This window comes from Carassius auratus, chromosome 35, assembly GCF_003368295.1.
Source record: "Carassius auratus strain Wakin chromosome 35, ASM336829v1, whole genome shotgun sequence".
NCBI lineage: Eukaryota > Metazoa > Chordata > Actinopteri > Cypriniformes > Cyprinidae > Carassius > Carassius auratus.
In genome coordinates, this window is record NC_039277.1 from 9,895,806 (window position 1) to 9,913,932 (window position 18,127).

Consider the following 18,127-nt stretch of genomic DNA (forward strand, 5'->3'; position numbering starts at 1 on the left):
TATATGGAAATAAATCCTAAAACTATGTGGAAATGTCTGTCCTGAGTACGTGTACACTATATCTTATGTCATATCCTCATGTGGTTATGCTGAGTGTGTGCATGATGCCTGATTTAGGCCCTTATTAAAAGCTAAGCAGGGGCTTTGCCAGATCTGGGCTTATGAAGGTCGAAATAATTACTCCAAAGTCATTTAAAAGAGGCGCAATTGAGATTCTCAAATGACTGTTTAAAGATGAATGCTAGAATAAATGGTGTTAAGGACTCTCTAGCATTAGCGTGGAAAAATCAGAGGTTAAGATTAGATTTTGCTTTAAAGTAATCATTGCTTCTAAATTATTTATTAAAAAAGCGTCGATGGTAGGTAAAACTCAAAACCGCCTTTGGAGCATGTGTACGCAAGAGGGCGTGAAAACCCCTCAAAAGTTCACCGGCTGATAGCTCCGGAAATCACGTGAGCAGATTCCAGCCACAATCCACCTGCGCGAGCGAGCGAGCTAGTGGACTTCTGATGCTACGGGAGACTGGCGAAAGAAGAGTGACCGTTAAACATTACAAGTCGGGGGGAAAAGTTGTTTTTATGCCCACACGTGTAACTAGATTGTGGCTAAAAAGCAGATCAATGGATTTCAGTATCTTCTGCCTGTGTTTAATCAATGTTATTCTCCTCGCAGGTAAGTTTGAATTTGTCTTTTTTTCCTCTGGAGGGCTGCGGGCTAAGTTATGTTTGCTCGCGCGCTACCTTCCCTCAGAAGTTTATTTTAGTTTTTAATTACTTTTGTTTGTTTGTTTTGTTTTCATTCACTTTTTAGATTTGTGTTATATTAGAATTTCATAATATTGCCATTTCATAGTTTCAATTGTAGCTACACCAAGTTGGCGAGAGTAGAGTAACTTACGTTAGTTTTGGTCAGTAAAAAAAAGGTCACTAATTTCAAAATGTAAGTTACGTTAGATTATAAAATCTTACTACGGCGATATTTATAAGAAACAACTAAATTAATTATATAACCAGTTTATAGAACAAAAATGTTTATAAATACCTTAATAGCTTTAAATTAATTTACTTTTAATTAATTTATGATTATTTATAAAATAACGGCATATAACGTAATATATATCAAGCAGAGTAGGAACACTCTATGTTTCATTTAACATTACACAATAAATATGATTCTAGTGTAACGGTACTTTATATACGACTCAAATAACGTTGCTTGTGTTATACGTAACGTACACGTTTGGGGAGTTAAATTTGTATTCTTATTTTAATCCGTGTCTTTGTTAACAGTCCGCGAAGCGCAGCTTGAATAGCGGTTTATTTTCATGATGTTTGTAAAGTCTTGTTTTATGCTGTTTTATGCTGCTGTTGAACAAGATGTGTTGTTTGAACACGTTTAAAGGTCACATTATTAATTTTCTAGAATACGTTTCTTGAATATTGTTGTTAGTTGGCAGTGCACAACAGCTTAACCGTCTTAAAGCCATCAAGAGGGGCTTCTTACATGCTGCCATCTGGCAATGCAAGCTCCACTTGCACCCCCTTCTCAAGAAGACTCCTCTAGATGTCTGAAACTGAGGTTGCTGCTTATAAAGTCTACATATAAGACCTGATATTGACTGATCCCCTTGGTTGAGAAGACAAACAAACCACACTAGGTTTAGTCTTACTAGTTATCATTGATTTTCTATGAGAGGCACATGATGTTTAGTAGTTTGGCACTTCTGGTTGTTGACCAACACTCTGTTGGTTCATGAGAGGAAGGGAATGAGGATAATGATAACACAAGAAACTGTTAACACAGACACCACCCATTCCCCCTGTTTATTTTTTATTTCGGAGTAAGAACTGATACTGTTTGTGCAGTTTTGGTCGAAGGTTACCGGTGTTGTTTAGAGATTCAGATTGCGTAGCATACAGACCAGCACAAGGAAAAAATAGAAGTGAGAAAGTGGCATGGATAGGTCAATGACTTTCCGTGCCACTGGTTACTGATTAACTGGAGTTTAACAAGATCAAGCTGTGTACACACACACACACACACACACACACACACACACACACACACACACACTCTGCTTTTGTTTTTAATTCAAATCTAGAATGTTTTTAAGATTGGTTGTGGTGTTTAATCTGAGCTATAAAACATAATGCATTTTCCCATTTCCATGGAAGACATTCAGGTATGTTTTAGAAGGCTTGTGTGTGACATTTATTCCTCCATGGTGTTAACCTGTCAGACTCATTGCCATCACAAAAGATTGTCAAGTTTGACATTTGTGTGCTCCATGTCCTTCTCAGTAGACAGGGATATTGTTTTTGGTGCCAGCTATAAGTATATTTCTCATTCATGGTGTCATTCGGTCACAACACTGATTATTCATAAAGGGATCTGAAGACGTGTAATATTACAGATGTCATTTTTTATAATATATAATTTGATATCATATTCTATCTATGGCTTATAAGTAATTTTAGTAACCGCCTGGATCCTTATTAGTGTAAAAAAAAACTTGAATAGTTCTCTGTATCCAACCTATTTTTCCTGTAAGAGTAGGTATATAATTATACATAATTAAAATGTACAGTATTTTTCTTCTGTGATAATGGATTCAAATATTGATGATTCATCCTGCATGATTTTTTTTTCAATGAGACGTTGTCTAGAATGAGAATGTCCCTTCCCTAATACCAAATCACGGTTTGTGGCTGTTCTGTCCTGTAGTCCCTAGTGTCCATTATTTCCAATAATACCGTCCACAGGCTCTGACAGGCTTGTCCCTTCACTTAGACATTAGCCAGATGCCGTCAGACACCCCTGGTCAGTCAGCACTTTTATTTTGCTCCTGTGCTTGTGTATGAGCTCACTCATTCATGTCTGGCCCATGTTGTTATATGCACTCAACATCTCAATGTTATCTGGCTCTCCTTTCTAAATTTTGACTCCCACTTGTCTTCAAAAGCCATTGAGAACCCTACAGGACCTTCCCATTCATAAGCGACCGAGTGTAGTGTCTTGTTTTAACCCTGTTTAAGGTCAATGTACTGCTCTGAAAATCTCCTTGAGTAGACCTGTGCTGTAGTTACCTGAGAAACTGAACTACTCTGGAGACCCTGCCTGGAGACCGTTGCTAGGAGCCCTGCAGCACACATGAGTCCTTACTGTGCGTTCACACCGCCAGCGTCGAGAGCGTCAAAGTGGCCGGAAGTCATTCATTTTCAATGTGAGCCGGCGTCGAGCAGCGGCGAGGAGCAGAGGATTCCAGAGAACGCAGCTCCGACCATTAGTTCCCAATCACAATGGAGGACAGGTTGATTATTGCTGTTTCGCGTTTGCAATAATCTATGAGGTGTCCCTGTTTGTGTACAGGGACATAAAAAATAGATTAAAAGTGATACGTGGACCAAGGTGTCTGAGATTGTTCATTTTAAGTAAAGGATCTTAATATTTAGTCCACAACAATATTTAATGAGGTTAACTTATAACTTTACCCTCCTTGTGGTTAGTCTGCACGAGATCAACAAGCTGTTTGCTTTGCGGCCGCTTTAAATTCAAAATAAGCATTCGATCTACATTAGAGCGTCTGAGCGCTCACGAATCTTTCTGCAGCGTCGTGAGCAGAGCGGCAAGAGCGATTTTTGACGCTCTCGACGCCGGCGGTGTGAACGCACAGTTAGGACGTGATTGTAGTAGAGAATTCAGCTAATAGTGAAATCTTGGTTTGTCTGTTTTTGATAGGGGGGGGGGGGGTATTTTTTTTCTAAATTTATATTTAAATTTATTATTTTTTCTATATATTTTTCAATTACTGAATGTCACAATTTTTTGGAAACGTGCTCTGAGATCTCAGAAAGCAGGGTAGATGTTTCTGTAAGGCAGGTTTCAGCAGAGCATTGTTCATTTTAGAGCTGCAACTAACGATTATTTTTTCTGTCGACTAATCTAACAATTATTTTTATTACAATAAATAATTAATCTAATGTTCTTTTTTTTAATTAGCTAGTGAATCCTTTGGATAACTTTACAAAAAATATATAAGTACAACTTCTAATATAATATTTCAACCTCTATTCATTTTCAACCAATGTGGTTGAAGTTTTTACAGTATAAAATAATAAAGAGGCAAAGAAAATTATTTTAATATGGTAAATATGAGTTTATGATAGCGTTTATAATTAAACCACAGTAGCCATACATTTACAGTTGTCTGAGACGTCATGAAATGTTCTTTAGCATCACAAACCATAAAATGTAGTCAGGGTTCTGCTATGGTTTAGCATGGTTTCCAAAGATCTGGAGCTGATTCGGGGTAGCTCGGTGGTCTGTGACTGTTGTCTCGCAGTGCACTGTCTTTTAAGGGACCGTTCACATATCACGTCTTTTGCACGCTCAAGTTCGTTATTTCCAATGTAGGCGCGCGATATGCGCGCTCATAATGGAAGTGACGGTGCGACGTGTTCGTTATTTCCAGGCGCGTCCGCACCGCATCGAGTTAAAAACATCTCAACTTTTCAGAATGCCGCAAGCGGAAGAATATCAGACCTGAACCAGGAAGTTGGTCACCAGATCACACTGTAACCAGTTAAACCGTAACACCGGAGAGCGCCAAGATGTTTTCCTCTGAAGTGCTAGCGCATCGCAGTTGTGCTGCCGTGGTACACCTTGTTGGTTTTGCAAAGGGAACAAAGGGCCATTTTATTTGTCCTCTGTTTAAAGTATTCCTATACTTTTGATGACAGTGGTCTGTTTTTGTGATAGAATGCAACTTTCTTCATTCCCAGTATGCCATTACGCGAGATGTAAACAAACAGTGTGACTTTGCAGCACTAGTTCATTTTACACATGGTTTATTAATAAATGAACATTTACAGTTAATAAATTAAACCATTTCTTACCAGCCACTGAGATATCTCTCTACTAAATTTTTAATTATTGTATTTCAGTGGATTTGACCGAAATAAGACAAATAAACTCGCACATTTATAGGGGAATTTCTATTTTCTTTTAACTGTACTATTTTATTATTGTGCTTGCTAATGTACTTGTTACTATAATTAATTATTCTAAAAAAAATAGTATTATACTATGATAATTATCTTCCTATTAATATAAAAAGGTACTCTTTTTATAATCCTATTGTACTTACTGCTCTCAATAAATAATTTCTTCCTAATTAGTATTCTTTTAGATTGAATGGAATCTGTTTGATGTGTTTAGTGAGAGTGGGCACCCACAGAGAGGAAACGAAGTTGAGCAGGTATGGCTTGAAGGCATGCTATGAGGCAGTGAGATATTTATTTGAGATACCCTGAGATTTGTCTTTGTGTAATCTAAGGGGAGACGAGCTGCTGAGTTATGGCCTCAGGCCACCCTCTCTACTCTGCTCTTCAGCTGAGCTGTCTAATCCAACCAGCAGAGCCTCTCAAAATGAAACTCTGATATTGACTGCAGCCTCACCTGCGACTCAAAGCCCTGCGTTTTGTAGTGCGTTTCTCCTTCTCTCAACACAACATTCCCCCTGGTGCTGTCCTTCTGAATAAGACACTGAGCTTCAGAGTAAAATCACACTCCAAGCACCTCTGTTGGCGTGTGGACGCTGTATGCCCTCCATCTAACAGAAAGGACACGCTACCCATATGAATATTCAGGCCTCTGCTTCATAAATATTTTAGGATGCAAGACTCGTATCTGAGATGGCAGGCAACACCTACTCCTGTTGCGTTTCAACACTCTGATCCCATGTGCCAAGCCCTTGCTCACTCTCTCTCATAGCTGATTTCATTTGCCTTCTTTTTCAATGTGGAGAGTAAGTGGGCCATTACTGCGGGCTGATCACTTTCCCTTAGACCTGGGGATAATGATAAATAACCAAAATTGTAAGGTGTTTTTTTTTTTTTTTTTTTTGGGTCACTAGTTTCATTTGTGGTCTTGTTATGCATGCATGGATCATCACATACACATGCTGAAATAAGCGGAGATGCCGGAGCAGAGGTTAAAGTCACGGATGAGCGTATGATTTTGAGGATGGAGGGAAGAAAGGGTGATAATTGTAAGTATATTATGCGAGACCAAGAGACACATGAAACAAGAAATCAAAAGGGATAATGGAAGAGAATGGAATCGTATTTCAGAGGGATTTGGCAAGGTCGAGGGTCAAGTATGTAATGGATGGCATTTATTTTTATTTTTTTAGGCATGTGTGAATCACTGTTAAGCTCAGATCATAGCGAGGCAGTCGTGGGCTGGGATTTACACTTCTCTCCTTCCACTGTTCTAAAAAAGCTTCCATAAACACAAGGTCACGAAACCTCTCCTTCTGCGTCTCTCCATCCATCACACATCAGCTCCTCCTTGTTTTTGCAGCAGTGATAAGGAGGACCTGCGGTGCATCCATCATTGTATACCTTGGCTCACCCCTCAGTAATAAATATCTCACAGTATATCCCATAATGAGTCTTAATACACACACAGAACTAATAAACACCCATCTGTGATTCAGACAGAAATGTCTCATCTCAATTAGATCTTTTGCTACTATGATTGATGAAATCTTGTGGTACGTTCCAATCTCCTAATATCGCACTGTGAAGTGGACTTAAAAGGATATACAGCCAAAAGTGAGATTGTTCACCCCCCCCCAAAAAAATTGTATATTGACCACAAACTGACAGTATGGAGAAAAAAGAAAAGAAAAAAAAACATTTTTTGTGCGACTTGAAACACCATATGGATGAGTAAATAAGGACAGAATCTTAATTTTTGCCTGTAAACAGCAGAAAGTGTTTATTTTTAATGATGTCCCTATTGGTATAAAAATAGAACAATATTATGCTTTAATAACATAGCTGACATATTGGAACAGAGACATTAGTTTGATCCATCTGTAATGATGTTGACCAATAATGAGTTCCGGTACTCCAAAATTTAGCTGAATTTATGATACTTTATGATAAATTACTTTTCTTCAACTAGGATGCATTAATTTAATCTAAAGTAAATTTTCTTTACTATTTCAAATAAATGCTGTTCTTTTGAACTTTATATTAAAATAATGCCTAAAAAAACTTTTTGAATAGTAATGTAAACTCAATGGGTAACCTGACATAATTTAATCTAAGCCAAGCAATGGTAGTATTACTAGTAATGTGTACCAGTTATCTGACTCCACTGTGTCCTGTCATAAACACACCGATGACGTCTGTCAGAATTGCTTGGAATTTAGATCCTGTCCTTCCTGTTTAGGTACTGCTAGACTGGGTTAACATGATCCTTTGTGTCCTTGCCGTCTTTCGAGGACAGAGTTTGTGTGCGGTGCTCTTGTATTTTATCTGAGATAATCAGCATGTTTAAGCATTTATTCACTTGAAAAAGTAGACCGTCATGCAGCAGTTTTTCTTAATCCAAAAACACAGCTGTTCTTTAATCTAAATTGGTAGGAGAAAACATATTCTCTGAAAGTATGCAGCTATTAAAGCATGGTGTATAGGCTTATGTGTTTGTGTTTTGTGTGGGAGAGAGTGGTCAGGCTCCAGTGTGAGATTATTTTTGCCTTAAAGACAGAGTGTGTAGGTGTGTGTGTGTATGCCTGCAAGCTTGACATTGGTATGTCTGTGTGGTGTACGCAGTCTTGGTGCAGTCACAGAGTGTTTGTCAGTGTGTGTGTGAAAGAGACTTCACTATGCAGGAATCATGTCTACTGGGATTTACTGTAGCAGGGCTTATACTCAGAAACGTCATATGTGCCAGTACTGTTGTCTCTTTCTGTCTCTCTCTCTCACGCACTCATGTTAACTGGAAAAATAAAGTTTGTTATCAGTCTCCTTAAGAGTCAGCTCGAGCAGAAAATCAAATATTGGCACTTTACTTGTACTACTCAGATTAGCCCATTAAAACAACCTCATCTCTGGTCCAGGATTAGCCCGAGCTGAAAGCCATTAAAACATTGCCAAATTCAGAGATGGTTTTATAAAGCTTCCAGATAGATGCAAGAAGTCCGTTCCAGCTCTTTACGATTAGATTATACTCTAAATTGAGGAAATTTATTCATGTATAGTACAAGATCTTTGTCACTCCGTTTTATGTTGTCAAAGAGATTTAGTTCCTCCAGAAATAAGGAAAGCAAGAAGTAAAGCAGCTGTGTAGGAACCAAATTTAGGCACTTTATCTCATTGAGAAACATTATGCATTATCGACTGCCAGCGCACGAGAGAAAAAGCAAATTTGAACAGACTGGAAAAGTAAAAAAATGGAATATCCTTGTCTCATTTGACACACACACGCACACTTCCTCTGGCATTAGCATTCAAGTCAACCCCACTTTAACGTTAAGGCAAATTGTAATCTGTTCCTACATATGTAAATGACTCTTGTGTGCAGGAAAAAGTGATTTGTTTTCCCTAGATAATCATTAGTATGCACAATTACATTTTTATGTGCCATTTTCTCGGCATGAGGGTGTATTCTTGTTGCAATCTTAACATTTAGCCTGTGGTGCAATGTATTTAGTAATTCAAATAACTTTTTGGACTTTGGTAGTTCTGATAAATCAACCATCTAGTGCTCATCTTTATCCAAACAAACTGTTTCATTACAGCCTTCATGATAATCTTCTACGTTCTGCTTCTGGGGCTATGATTAGACACAGTGAGTGTGCATGAATATGAAATGAGTTTATTTGCTTTAAAAGGAAGCCTACAGTCTGTTTCAGTGCAATATACCTGCTGTGTATAACCAATAGCTTGCGTTTTGTGCATGTACTGCATGACCTTGTCATTGCATTGGGTTTTGGATTTAGGTATTAAAATCTTCAGGGTTGTGATGATTTAATTACCAGTATATTTAGCAGTCTCACATTAGCCCCTTTCACACTGCCATTCCAGAAAATACACGGGTAATGTGTCCCGGCAGTTGTTCCCTGATCGCTAGATTTTGCCCCTTTCACTCTGCCAGTGATTACCCGGATTTCTGCATGCGTTCACACACAACCCGTAAAGGTCCCTTAAAGACACGTGACACCAGAATGTGACGTGATGTTCGAGTCGAAAATGCTAAGCATGTTAACTTTTTCACTTAAGCTGGTGAATGATCTCCGCTTCAGCGCGGAAAGTGAGGAACTAACTGATCTCTGCCTCGTTACAGTTTGCACATATTTTTTTGTCGCAAATGCTGATCTGCCTTCAAAACACCTGGTAAAAGAGTCATGCGATAAGGTGCGTCATCACTACGACACAGCCTTTATGGCATTTGTTCTGTTTTTTTTTTTTTTTCACACAGCGCTTTCACACAGCATTCCGGGACTGAACCCGGCAATGCAATCTCAGTGTTTCAATTCGCACAGAAGGCGACCCGGGAATGTTGTAAACGGGATGTTACAGGTGTAAACGGGATCTTAAACATTGAGCTTGTCCACTTTCAAGAACTTGCATCTGGTCGAACTACCACAGAAGACTGTCTACTTTCCACCCACTGACCTGACGTGATCGTTATGGGATGTTTTTTGAGAGAAACCACTAAAACAATTTACTCAAACTTCTTTGTATTGTGGCAAAACACACAGGTTAAAGTGGGCTCTAATGCCATTTCATGCATTCTAAGTAGGGGTGCAATCGAGATCGACCGATCGTTAATGCGCATCTAATCAGCAAATAAACGCTGAAAATGAACTTGGATTTGCGCATCTACTCAGTTAACAATGGCTCTGTGTAGTAACAGCGGCTCTATGTGAAATCACGCACCTGAGGGAATTTACCGCTGATTAGAGAACTGGCTTTACCGACGAGATGCGCATAACGATCGACCGATCTTGATCGGTGCACCCCTAATTCTAAGTTATGTCCCTTTTAAGATTCAATCCGTGTTACCATACTTATAGTTTTTCTTTGGCTTTCTTTCTAATGTGGGTTTTGGTCATATAATGTTGCTAAAATGTGCTATTTGTAGCCTTTTATATCAAGCTGATCGCTACACCTACTTAGCATTTCTCATGAAAGCACCTTGTATTGTTATGGAAATAGGCAGAATCTCATAGACATCACATACAAATCATATACTGCTGTAATTGTGTGTTTATTAGCACATTTATTTATTTAATCCATAGAAATGTTTTGCTGGGTTTCTCCTGTACAAAACTGTATGCAGAAGTTTAAGGATCATTTATCATCAAAGACAGGGCAGGCTATGAACAAATAATATGTTTGGATATGTTTTTAGCACAATTTTAAGAATAAAGATCAATTAAGAAATGTTTTGGACACATTCTGGAAAACAATTGATAACTTTAGAAGTTAGAACAAAAGAAGAATATGGCAACTATGCAAATATTGATGCGTTTATTTGTAGTGCATGTGCTTGTCAATAAGTAAGGGCTTTATAAGCAACAACATTTTGCTCAAAGCCAGTGTACATTAAAGAGAGTTTTAATTAAGGAGACCGAGATATTGAGATGCAGAGGAAAAAACGTCTGTAATTGACTGCAAAGCACATCGTTTCCCTGGAGACTGCCTCTTGATATAATAAGCAGTGTTTTTTTTGGTACTTGGCAAACAGTAACAATTGAAGTGTAGTTTGTTCTGTTGTGAATAATATTTTACCATGCAGTGGTAGTTTAACCTAGTTTTTAATTCCTTTATGCTGAAATCTGCTTCTCAGGTTTGTCTGTTTTAAGCCTTTTGCATGTACAGTAAAGTCTGTGTGATGCCAGTATAAAGCTGCTGTGTATGATTTCTGCTACTGTAGATCTTCCTCTGAAAAAATGCTTTAGCTGTTAAGTGTCTTAATGGATTATTGTTTACTTCATGGCCACATCACAAGGCCATCATTTCTCAGTGTCGTTCTCTCATCCCTTTCCATTCTGTGTTCTAGCGTCAGAAAGGAAGTTTTTGTTGTTGTTGTTTTTTGCTCTCTCAGTACTTTTATAGCCCTCTCTCTTTCTCTCTCTCTTTTCCATTCCTTTTTCATTTTGTATAAAGTGATGCATTTATGCAGCTCTAGGTGTTCTGTAATCCTCAGATTTACTGTTCTTCTGTGGTGTGCTCATCTGACACAAACACATTTTTGAAATGTCCTTTGTTCATCCTCACAGACACATGTTCCCCCTTTTTAAAATCAGAACTTTGACATTTCACTTATTTCTTTATAGTGTTTACAATTTGACATTTACCTTAGCATAAGAGGGGCTTCTCTAGAGCCTCCTGGCACATTGGAAATCTTTAGATGAACTGTTTGGTTTTGGAGGGTAAAGGTAATATTTCTTCTTGTGCATCCTGAATAAACAAAGTTTCCCTCAGAATGTTAGTTTGTCACCTGAGTATATTCTAGCCTTACACATCTGTCCCACTTTCTTTACTGGTTAAATGATCAGCATTATGATGATGGGAAACCCACCCAAGCTGAAGCCACCAAGTTTCCAGGCCTGCAAAATAAATTAACTGCTTTTAAGGGCTCTTGGCTACAGTTGTTGAATATTTCAGATGAAATGTCATGTTTGATTTCTGTGACATTGAATTAATCAGATATGTTGAACCGTTGTGTTCTGAAATGTAATTTTTGCAAAGCCATGCTGTCGTTCTGCTTGACTTGTTTTTTCAATGTCTTTCAGGACAATTTAAATGAAGATTAATAATGGGTCTGTTTCTGTCACACATGTCCTACCTGTTGTGCTTTTGTTGATTTGAGATTTGAGTATAAAAACCGTTTTTCATCATTTGATGTATTTTAGGTTTTTATTTTAGCCTTGGTCAAATAAGAAGTTGGTATATGACCACTTAGGCGTTTTGGCTCCGAACACAAACTCTTTCTGATTCTTTGATTGAGGTTCCTTGCTGAGAGTGAAAGCCTGTTAGCTGAGATCAGACACTTTCATTGGGATTACTGCCTGTCTGACCCTGACTGATCTTTAAGCTGAGAGACAGCTGTCTGTCTGTTTGACCACTTTTGATTTAACCTCTTTAAATGCAAGGCGGAGAAGCTTCTAGTGTGGTTGTTTCATTGTGTGTGAGTGCAAATGGGCGTGTATGTTGTGTGGGCTTAATGGCTTTCAAAGCACTTGGGTTCTTGAGGTAGAGAAGCAAATTGCTTTTCCAGGTATATTTTTAAATTCAGTGACTTTTTTTTTTTTTTTGATATTTAGATTATCATCTGCAGGTTTGATTTCATAGTTTTCTAAAGAGTGTACACCTATTTGTAGAATTTTTAGTGTATAAAATTTGCCTTTGAAAAGGTCATCTGTGTGTTTTCTGGTCTGGTGAATGTGGCTTTGTTAAATAAGCATGTCTAGGTGTGAGCGAGTACTGATATAAGCCAGAATCTTTCCAGAAGGCTTCCATCGATACACTGTCCTCTTTTATTGTCCTCCAAACATCAAGAAAATCAAATGCAGTGTTTTATGTAATGACAAAATAGATTTATTTTTCTTTTACAAAGCATTAAAACGATATGGATCGCAATGAGTATGTTAGATCTGAAGGTTGTTAATGTATTTGGAAATTATGTTTACCCACAAAAGATGAAATACATTCTTAAAGAAGTCATTTTATAGTGCAGACATTTAGTGACTGCCTGGAATGGTACTGCTTTTAATTGATACAATTAAAGGAAGTTTGATGGAGGATGGCAAGTTCTTAAACAACTGGAAAATGGTAAAAGAATCACAGGCACACATAATTGGCTGCATTTGCAGTAGCTGGAATTTTCCCCTGTAATACTTACTAGGGATGGGCATTTTGGGAAATTTCTCATTTCGATCATCTATAGGTTTCAAAAACAATTAATCGATTAATTGGGGGTGGGGCTTAATGTGGGGGGGGGGGCGGGGCATGGCCATAATGTAGGCCTATATAATGAAAAAATCTGAAGATTGTTATGAAAACGAAAAAATAAAAATCTGAAAATCTGTCTATGAAAACATGAACACATGATTAGGACAGGTTAGATTATGATTATGATGAAGCAATGTTATTAATAAAGGAGCAAGAAATATCTGCCTTAGGTGAAGAGTATACCAATAAACGGAAGCTAATTCTATGACACATCCTATGATAAATCAGATAACTGAGATACATATCAGACGTAACATTACAACTTGTATCAGCACAATAGGATGCTAAGTTATGCGTTAGACAGAGAGAGAGAGAGAGAGAGAGAGAGAGAGAGAGAGAGAGAGAGAGAGCTCCCGCTGATGTGTTTTCATGACAGCGTGCTGAAAGATGGGCAAGGACAGATTTTACTATAGATTCCTATAAAGTTCTCATTATAAATGTATGGCAGATTTGTGCTATATTTTCATCTAAGTTATTAAGTGTAATAGTTGTAATTAAGCTGTATTTTTAAGTTAAGTTTTATTTTCCATAAACCACCTTTGCGTTTTCGAAGCCATATGAATTGAATTATGCCCTCAAATGTGACGGGGAAAAAAGCTTGGTTGCATTATTATAACATCAGTAATAAAATAATAACAATAATAATAGAAAAATAAAACATTTAAGAGCAATATCATTATCGTGCATTGCTTATATGAGCATGAAACGAATCACTGATATGCAGCGATTTTAGCTTAATTGTTCATGTTAATTAATCAGACATAGACTTGCAACTTTTATCTGAAAAAAATAAAATAAAAATAAAAAATCGCCGATGCAGATGTGAACCTGACCGAAAGTATAACTCGGATTGCGCTTTACAAACACGAAAGTACAATAAATTCACATTAGTGTCATTATCGTTATTAATTTTTTATGTATTCTAATATTTAATATTTTTTATTCAATTTGCACTTTCTGATCAACCAAAATATTATTTAAATATTATTTAACAGCATGGAAATCACTGATTATTGCTAAATAATTGAATAAGATTTAAAATATATTTAAGATAAAAACTGTGACAAACAAATAATTTTCGTCATCTCTACGAATACGTTTAATGTAATTAGGCTACAAATATATCCAGTGCATTTTTATTTTATAAAGACTGGAGCTGCGTCCGAAATCGAATACTGCGTACTGGGTACTACATTTGAATTTGAACGTACTACTCGACCGTTAGAAAAGTACGTTCTATATAGTATGAATGTGGGTAGTATGAATGGAATTCGGACGTACTACATCCGCCATGTTGACATTGTCACGTGACATACGTCGTCACAACAGCGCGTAAATTTAAAGAGCCCAATCTACTGAGCGAACATCGGTGATGTTTTTCGTTTTTCTTACCGCTTTCGTCTGCGTTTTTATGTCGTTTGAATTGACAATTCAAAGCAGGCGTCGGTCAGCTGTTCGCAGATCATGCCTTCGTTGACAGCTTGTAAATCCTTTACTAAAATAAATTTTGCTTTTAATTTTCTGCCTCAGAATAACAGCAGCTACAGCTGTGAACAGAATGACAGACTGATTTTATGTAAGGATATAAAGTAATTTATTGTAATAAATAAATACAAATAAAATTACACAAAACGAACATAAATTAATAAACTTGCTTAGACAAATACACACACACACACACACACACATATATACACATAAATACACACATCACAATATATACATAAATACATACATAATATATACATTATAGATAATATACACACATATATAAATATATATAGTTAGATATAGATATATCAGCAAAAAAATGTGTAACCTATTGAAATGTTATTCTAAAAAATAAAAACTACATATTTACAGACTGTGAACAGCATCATACAGGCTGCTGTCACTGGCCTTTGACATCCAAGAGCTGCATAACATTGTGCACAGAATGAGCAGGTCAGGTCTGTCATGGGGATTTTGAGGAGGCTGATTGCCTTCTACCCCACAGATGACCTGGAGGCAGTGGAAGCAGCTTTTCTTCTGGTAGCTGGAACAATAGATGGCTGTCACATACAAACTGAACCTCCAGCAAGTGAAGCCCAATGTTATTTCAACAGGAAGTGGTTTCATTCTGTTCAGCTGCAGGTCACCACCATGGTAAGTACCTTGATATCTTTGTTGAGTATCCCGGGTCTGTGTATGATGCCAGGGTGCTGAAGAACTCTGGAGGCCTATCCACCTGCAGGAAAACACATCCTGGGAGATGGTGTGTGTGTCCTTGTGTGAGTGTTCATCTGCCTCATCACAGCAGACAGAGAGTCTGAACACAATCCTGCACAGCTTTGATTCAACACCAATGATGCTCGTGCCTTCAGGATGATGAAGACCAGCTGTGCTCCATCTTCTTCTTCAAGGCCCTGGAAGTGAGTTCTGCCTTTGTGCAGATGTTGTTGCATGCTGTGCAGTGCTCTACAACCTCCGTCTTCTGAATGAGGACATTGCTGATCCAGAAGTTGTGGAGGATCATGACGATGATACACTGGAACCCAAAAACACAGAAGTCAGCACAGAAGAGCATGTGCGGGACAAAACGGACCACAGCTGTGTCACAGCAGACGACCGCGTGCAGCTCTTCAAGAGCAGATTGCCTGTAGGACAGTCGAACAGGTTAAGACTCTGTGAATCAGTTCCTGTTCTCATAGTGCTATTGTTTCAGCTTGTGTAAGTTGTGAAGGTCATTTTAAGACTGTCAAATCAAGATATACATATATTAGTTATTTAAGAAATATAAATACTATAAAATCACATAAATATGTATAAATACACATGTAAGTATTTAAATTTAAACGTGTGTGTATTTATATATACACATAAATATATTACACTCATAACTGGGAATTCATATTACAGTTGAAAATGAAAATTTTACAATTTGAAAATCTAGAAACATACCACATAACATATCATACCAACATATTTACTACAAGTTTAATTTTAAAATATGTATTATTTTATCCCTGGGTTATATTTTTGAATTCCACTTTTTTTCACTCATTTTTGATTCCCAAATTTAAAGTCGTCATCTACAGTTACTGAAATGAAGCTGCTGAAGTTTATTTTCCTGACATTATTATAGAAACGTCTTAAGAAATTCCCTTTTGCTGTTGCTTTAAGCTCTATTATACTACTTTGTGAAAATGTTAATGTGGTTTTGTCTGAAGCTTTGTGCTCTTATCCATGTAGAAATGAAAAATAAATAAATAAATACATAAATAGAATAATTTGTATGGGTATTTCTCTAAAGTGTGGCACCCATTCTCAAGACAAAATTCTTCAGATGTAAAAAAAACAACTGGAAACGGCTACAAAATCAGTGCACACAACTGCTTCAAAAGTTATTTGCTATTAAGTACTTTGCAACTGGAAATACCTGGAAATTCATATTATAATATAAAAAAAACAGCATAAATCATTGATGATCCTAACATAAATACATGTAAAGAGTGTGTGTAGTTAAGATTAATTTTAATTTAAATACTTACTGAATTATGCTTTCCAGTGAATAGGGTTTCATCAGTGGATGAGAACAAGATTGTGTTCATCAGTCTCTGTAACATCAGAACAGGATTTACACATTACACATTACTGATGATTTATGCCTTGTAAGTTATCCAACATTTTTTTTAATCAAAATATCAACACTAGTAAAATGTAAATTAACTCGTTTCAATTACTTAAAATTTTGTAACTTTATATCATTAAATTACTTAACGAGTCTGTAGAAAGCAGCCTTAACAAGCTGAGGCACAGCCTCTGATCGATAATGATTATTAAACATATTTTTAAACTCAATTTACAAAATAGTCTCATCAGTTTACAATGTGTAAAGCTTTAACAAATCAGTCGTTTACTTGGATTATGTTAAACAAGTACGCTTTAACCACAATGAACAGCATTTATCCATAAGGTACTTACACTTCAAAACAGCGGCGTCACGATCCTCCGATTTTCCGTTATTTTCGAATATGAGTATGACGAGCCCTCTCCCGTTGCCTCATGGGATAGAGAAGTGTCCATCCTATGCATACTACGGAATTCGGCCGGAAGTAGTAGGCCATCCGGGTACATCTCGCCTACTGTTTTTCGAATACTGAGAATTCGGACATACTACTTGCTTCGCATACTGTTTTTCGCCTACTATATAGTATGGAAGTATGCGATTTCGGACGCGGCTCATTTCATTATTTGTCTGTGATTTTAAAAATTAACACACAAAGATACTTTTTCTTTTTTGCTACTTTATTCAACTGCATTTTTTTTAACAAAACATTATCTTCCAATATAACTTTAGCAGCATATTTTGATCCAGTGGTGAAACGTAGTTTTTAAAAAATAAAGAAAAAAGTTCACCAAGTTTAACCAAACAACTATTATAAGGTATAAAACAGAGACCAATAGCCTAGATATTTTAACTATGGCTAAAGCTCAAAACTAAAATAATAATATTATTGAAAAAAAAAATGGATGTTATATTTACCACGACCGGTGAAACATTCAAAAGTCGGTCTACGTGCACAGATGAGAGCCGAGTGCGCAGCCTGTTCACATTTAGTGGAATAAATTCGCTCCGCTGGAACAGATGTTGCAGGAACAGTCAGGTACCACTGGACAAGTAAAACGTCTCTGTCCCTGAAACTACTGGGCAGCAAATCTTTCACCACCATTTCAGCGAATAGCTTTGTCGTCTTCTCGGTTCTGTCTGCGTTGCATTTAGGTCTTACGGCAAGTGATTCAATGCTCGTCTGAGTTGCCGCCTGTTATCGCCAAATATTTTATGTACACATTTTAGATGATAGCGGATTATATTTGTTGTAGATGTGTGTGACAGCTTGCGCTGCACAGCTTACCCTGAACTGTTTTTTCATCGTTCTTCTCAAAGGGAAGCCAGCCATCACTACGTGACTTTGAGGCCATGATTATCTGTCTTATGTCTTTTGAGGCATCAAGTGGGAAGCTAACCAATCAGAGACCAGGGCGCCCGCCCAATGTGCTGCCATAACCAATAAAAAAAAATAATAATAATTTCGATCATCGTTTATGTGATCGATCATCGCTGTCGCGGTCGAGTACTCGAGTACTCGATCACTGTTGCACATCCCTAATACTTACTCTTTGATTGGGTAAGAAAAACCTTTTAATTCAAAGCAAAGGCAAAGTGAACTTCATGCACTGTGATCCATTTGCAACTTCATTGGTCCATTGCCTGTTGGATGTTGAGAGAAACACACATTGCATTATGAATGTGTGTATGGTTCCACACAAT

At 37.2% G+C, this 18,127-nt stretch overlaps 1 protein-coding gene and 1 long non-coding RNA gene across 2 annotated transcripts in view; one reads left to right on the forward strand and one right to left on the reverse strand.

Moving 5' to 3' along the window:
* The first annotated feature begins 473 nt into the window (after positions 1–473).
* LOC113054343 (coxsackievirus and adenovirus receptor homolog) overlaps positions 474–18,127 on the forward strand; it is a 41,089-nt gene continuing 23,435 nt past the window's right edge. Inside the window, exon 1 of the mRNA XM_026219823.1 lies at positions 474–673. Coding sequence (XP_026075608.1) covers positions 511–673 — 163 coding nt within the window. The 5' untranslated portion in view covers positions 474–510. The remainder of the gene's footprint in view (positions 674–18,127) is intronic.
* On the reverse strand, positions 15,180–17,031 carry LOC113054344 (uncharacterized). The gene is made up of 3 exons (XR_003277367.1): positions 16,780–17,031; positions 16,347–16,412; positions 15,180–15,343 (listed from the first exon to the last, which is right to left on the reverse strand). It is a non-coding gene; the product is annotated as an uncharacterized LOC113054344 (long non-coding RNA).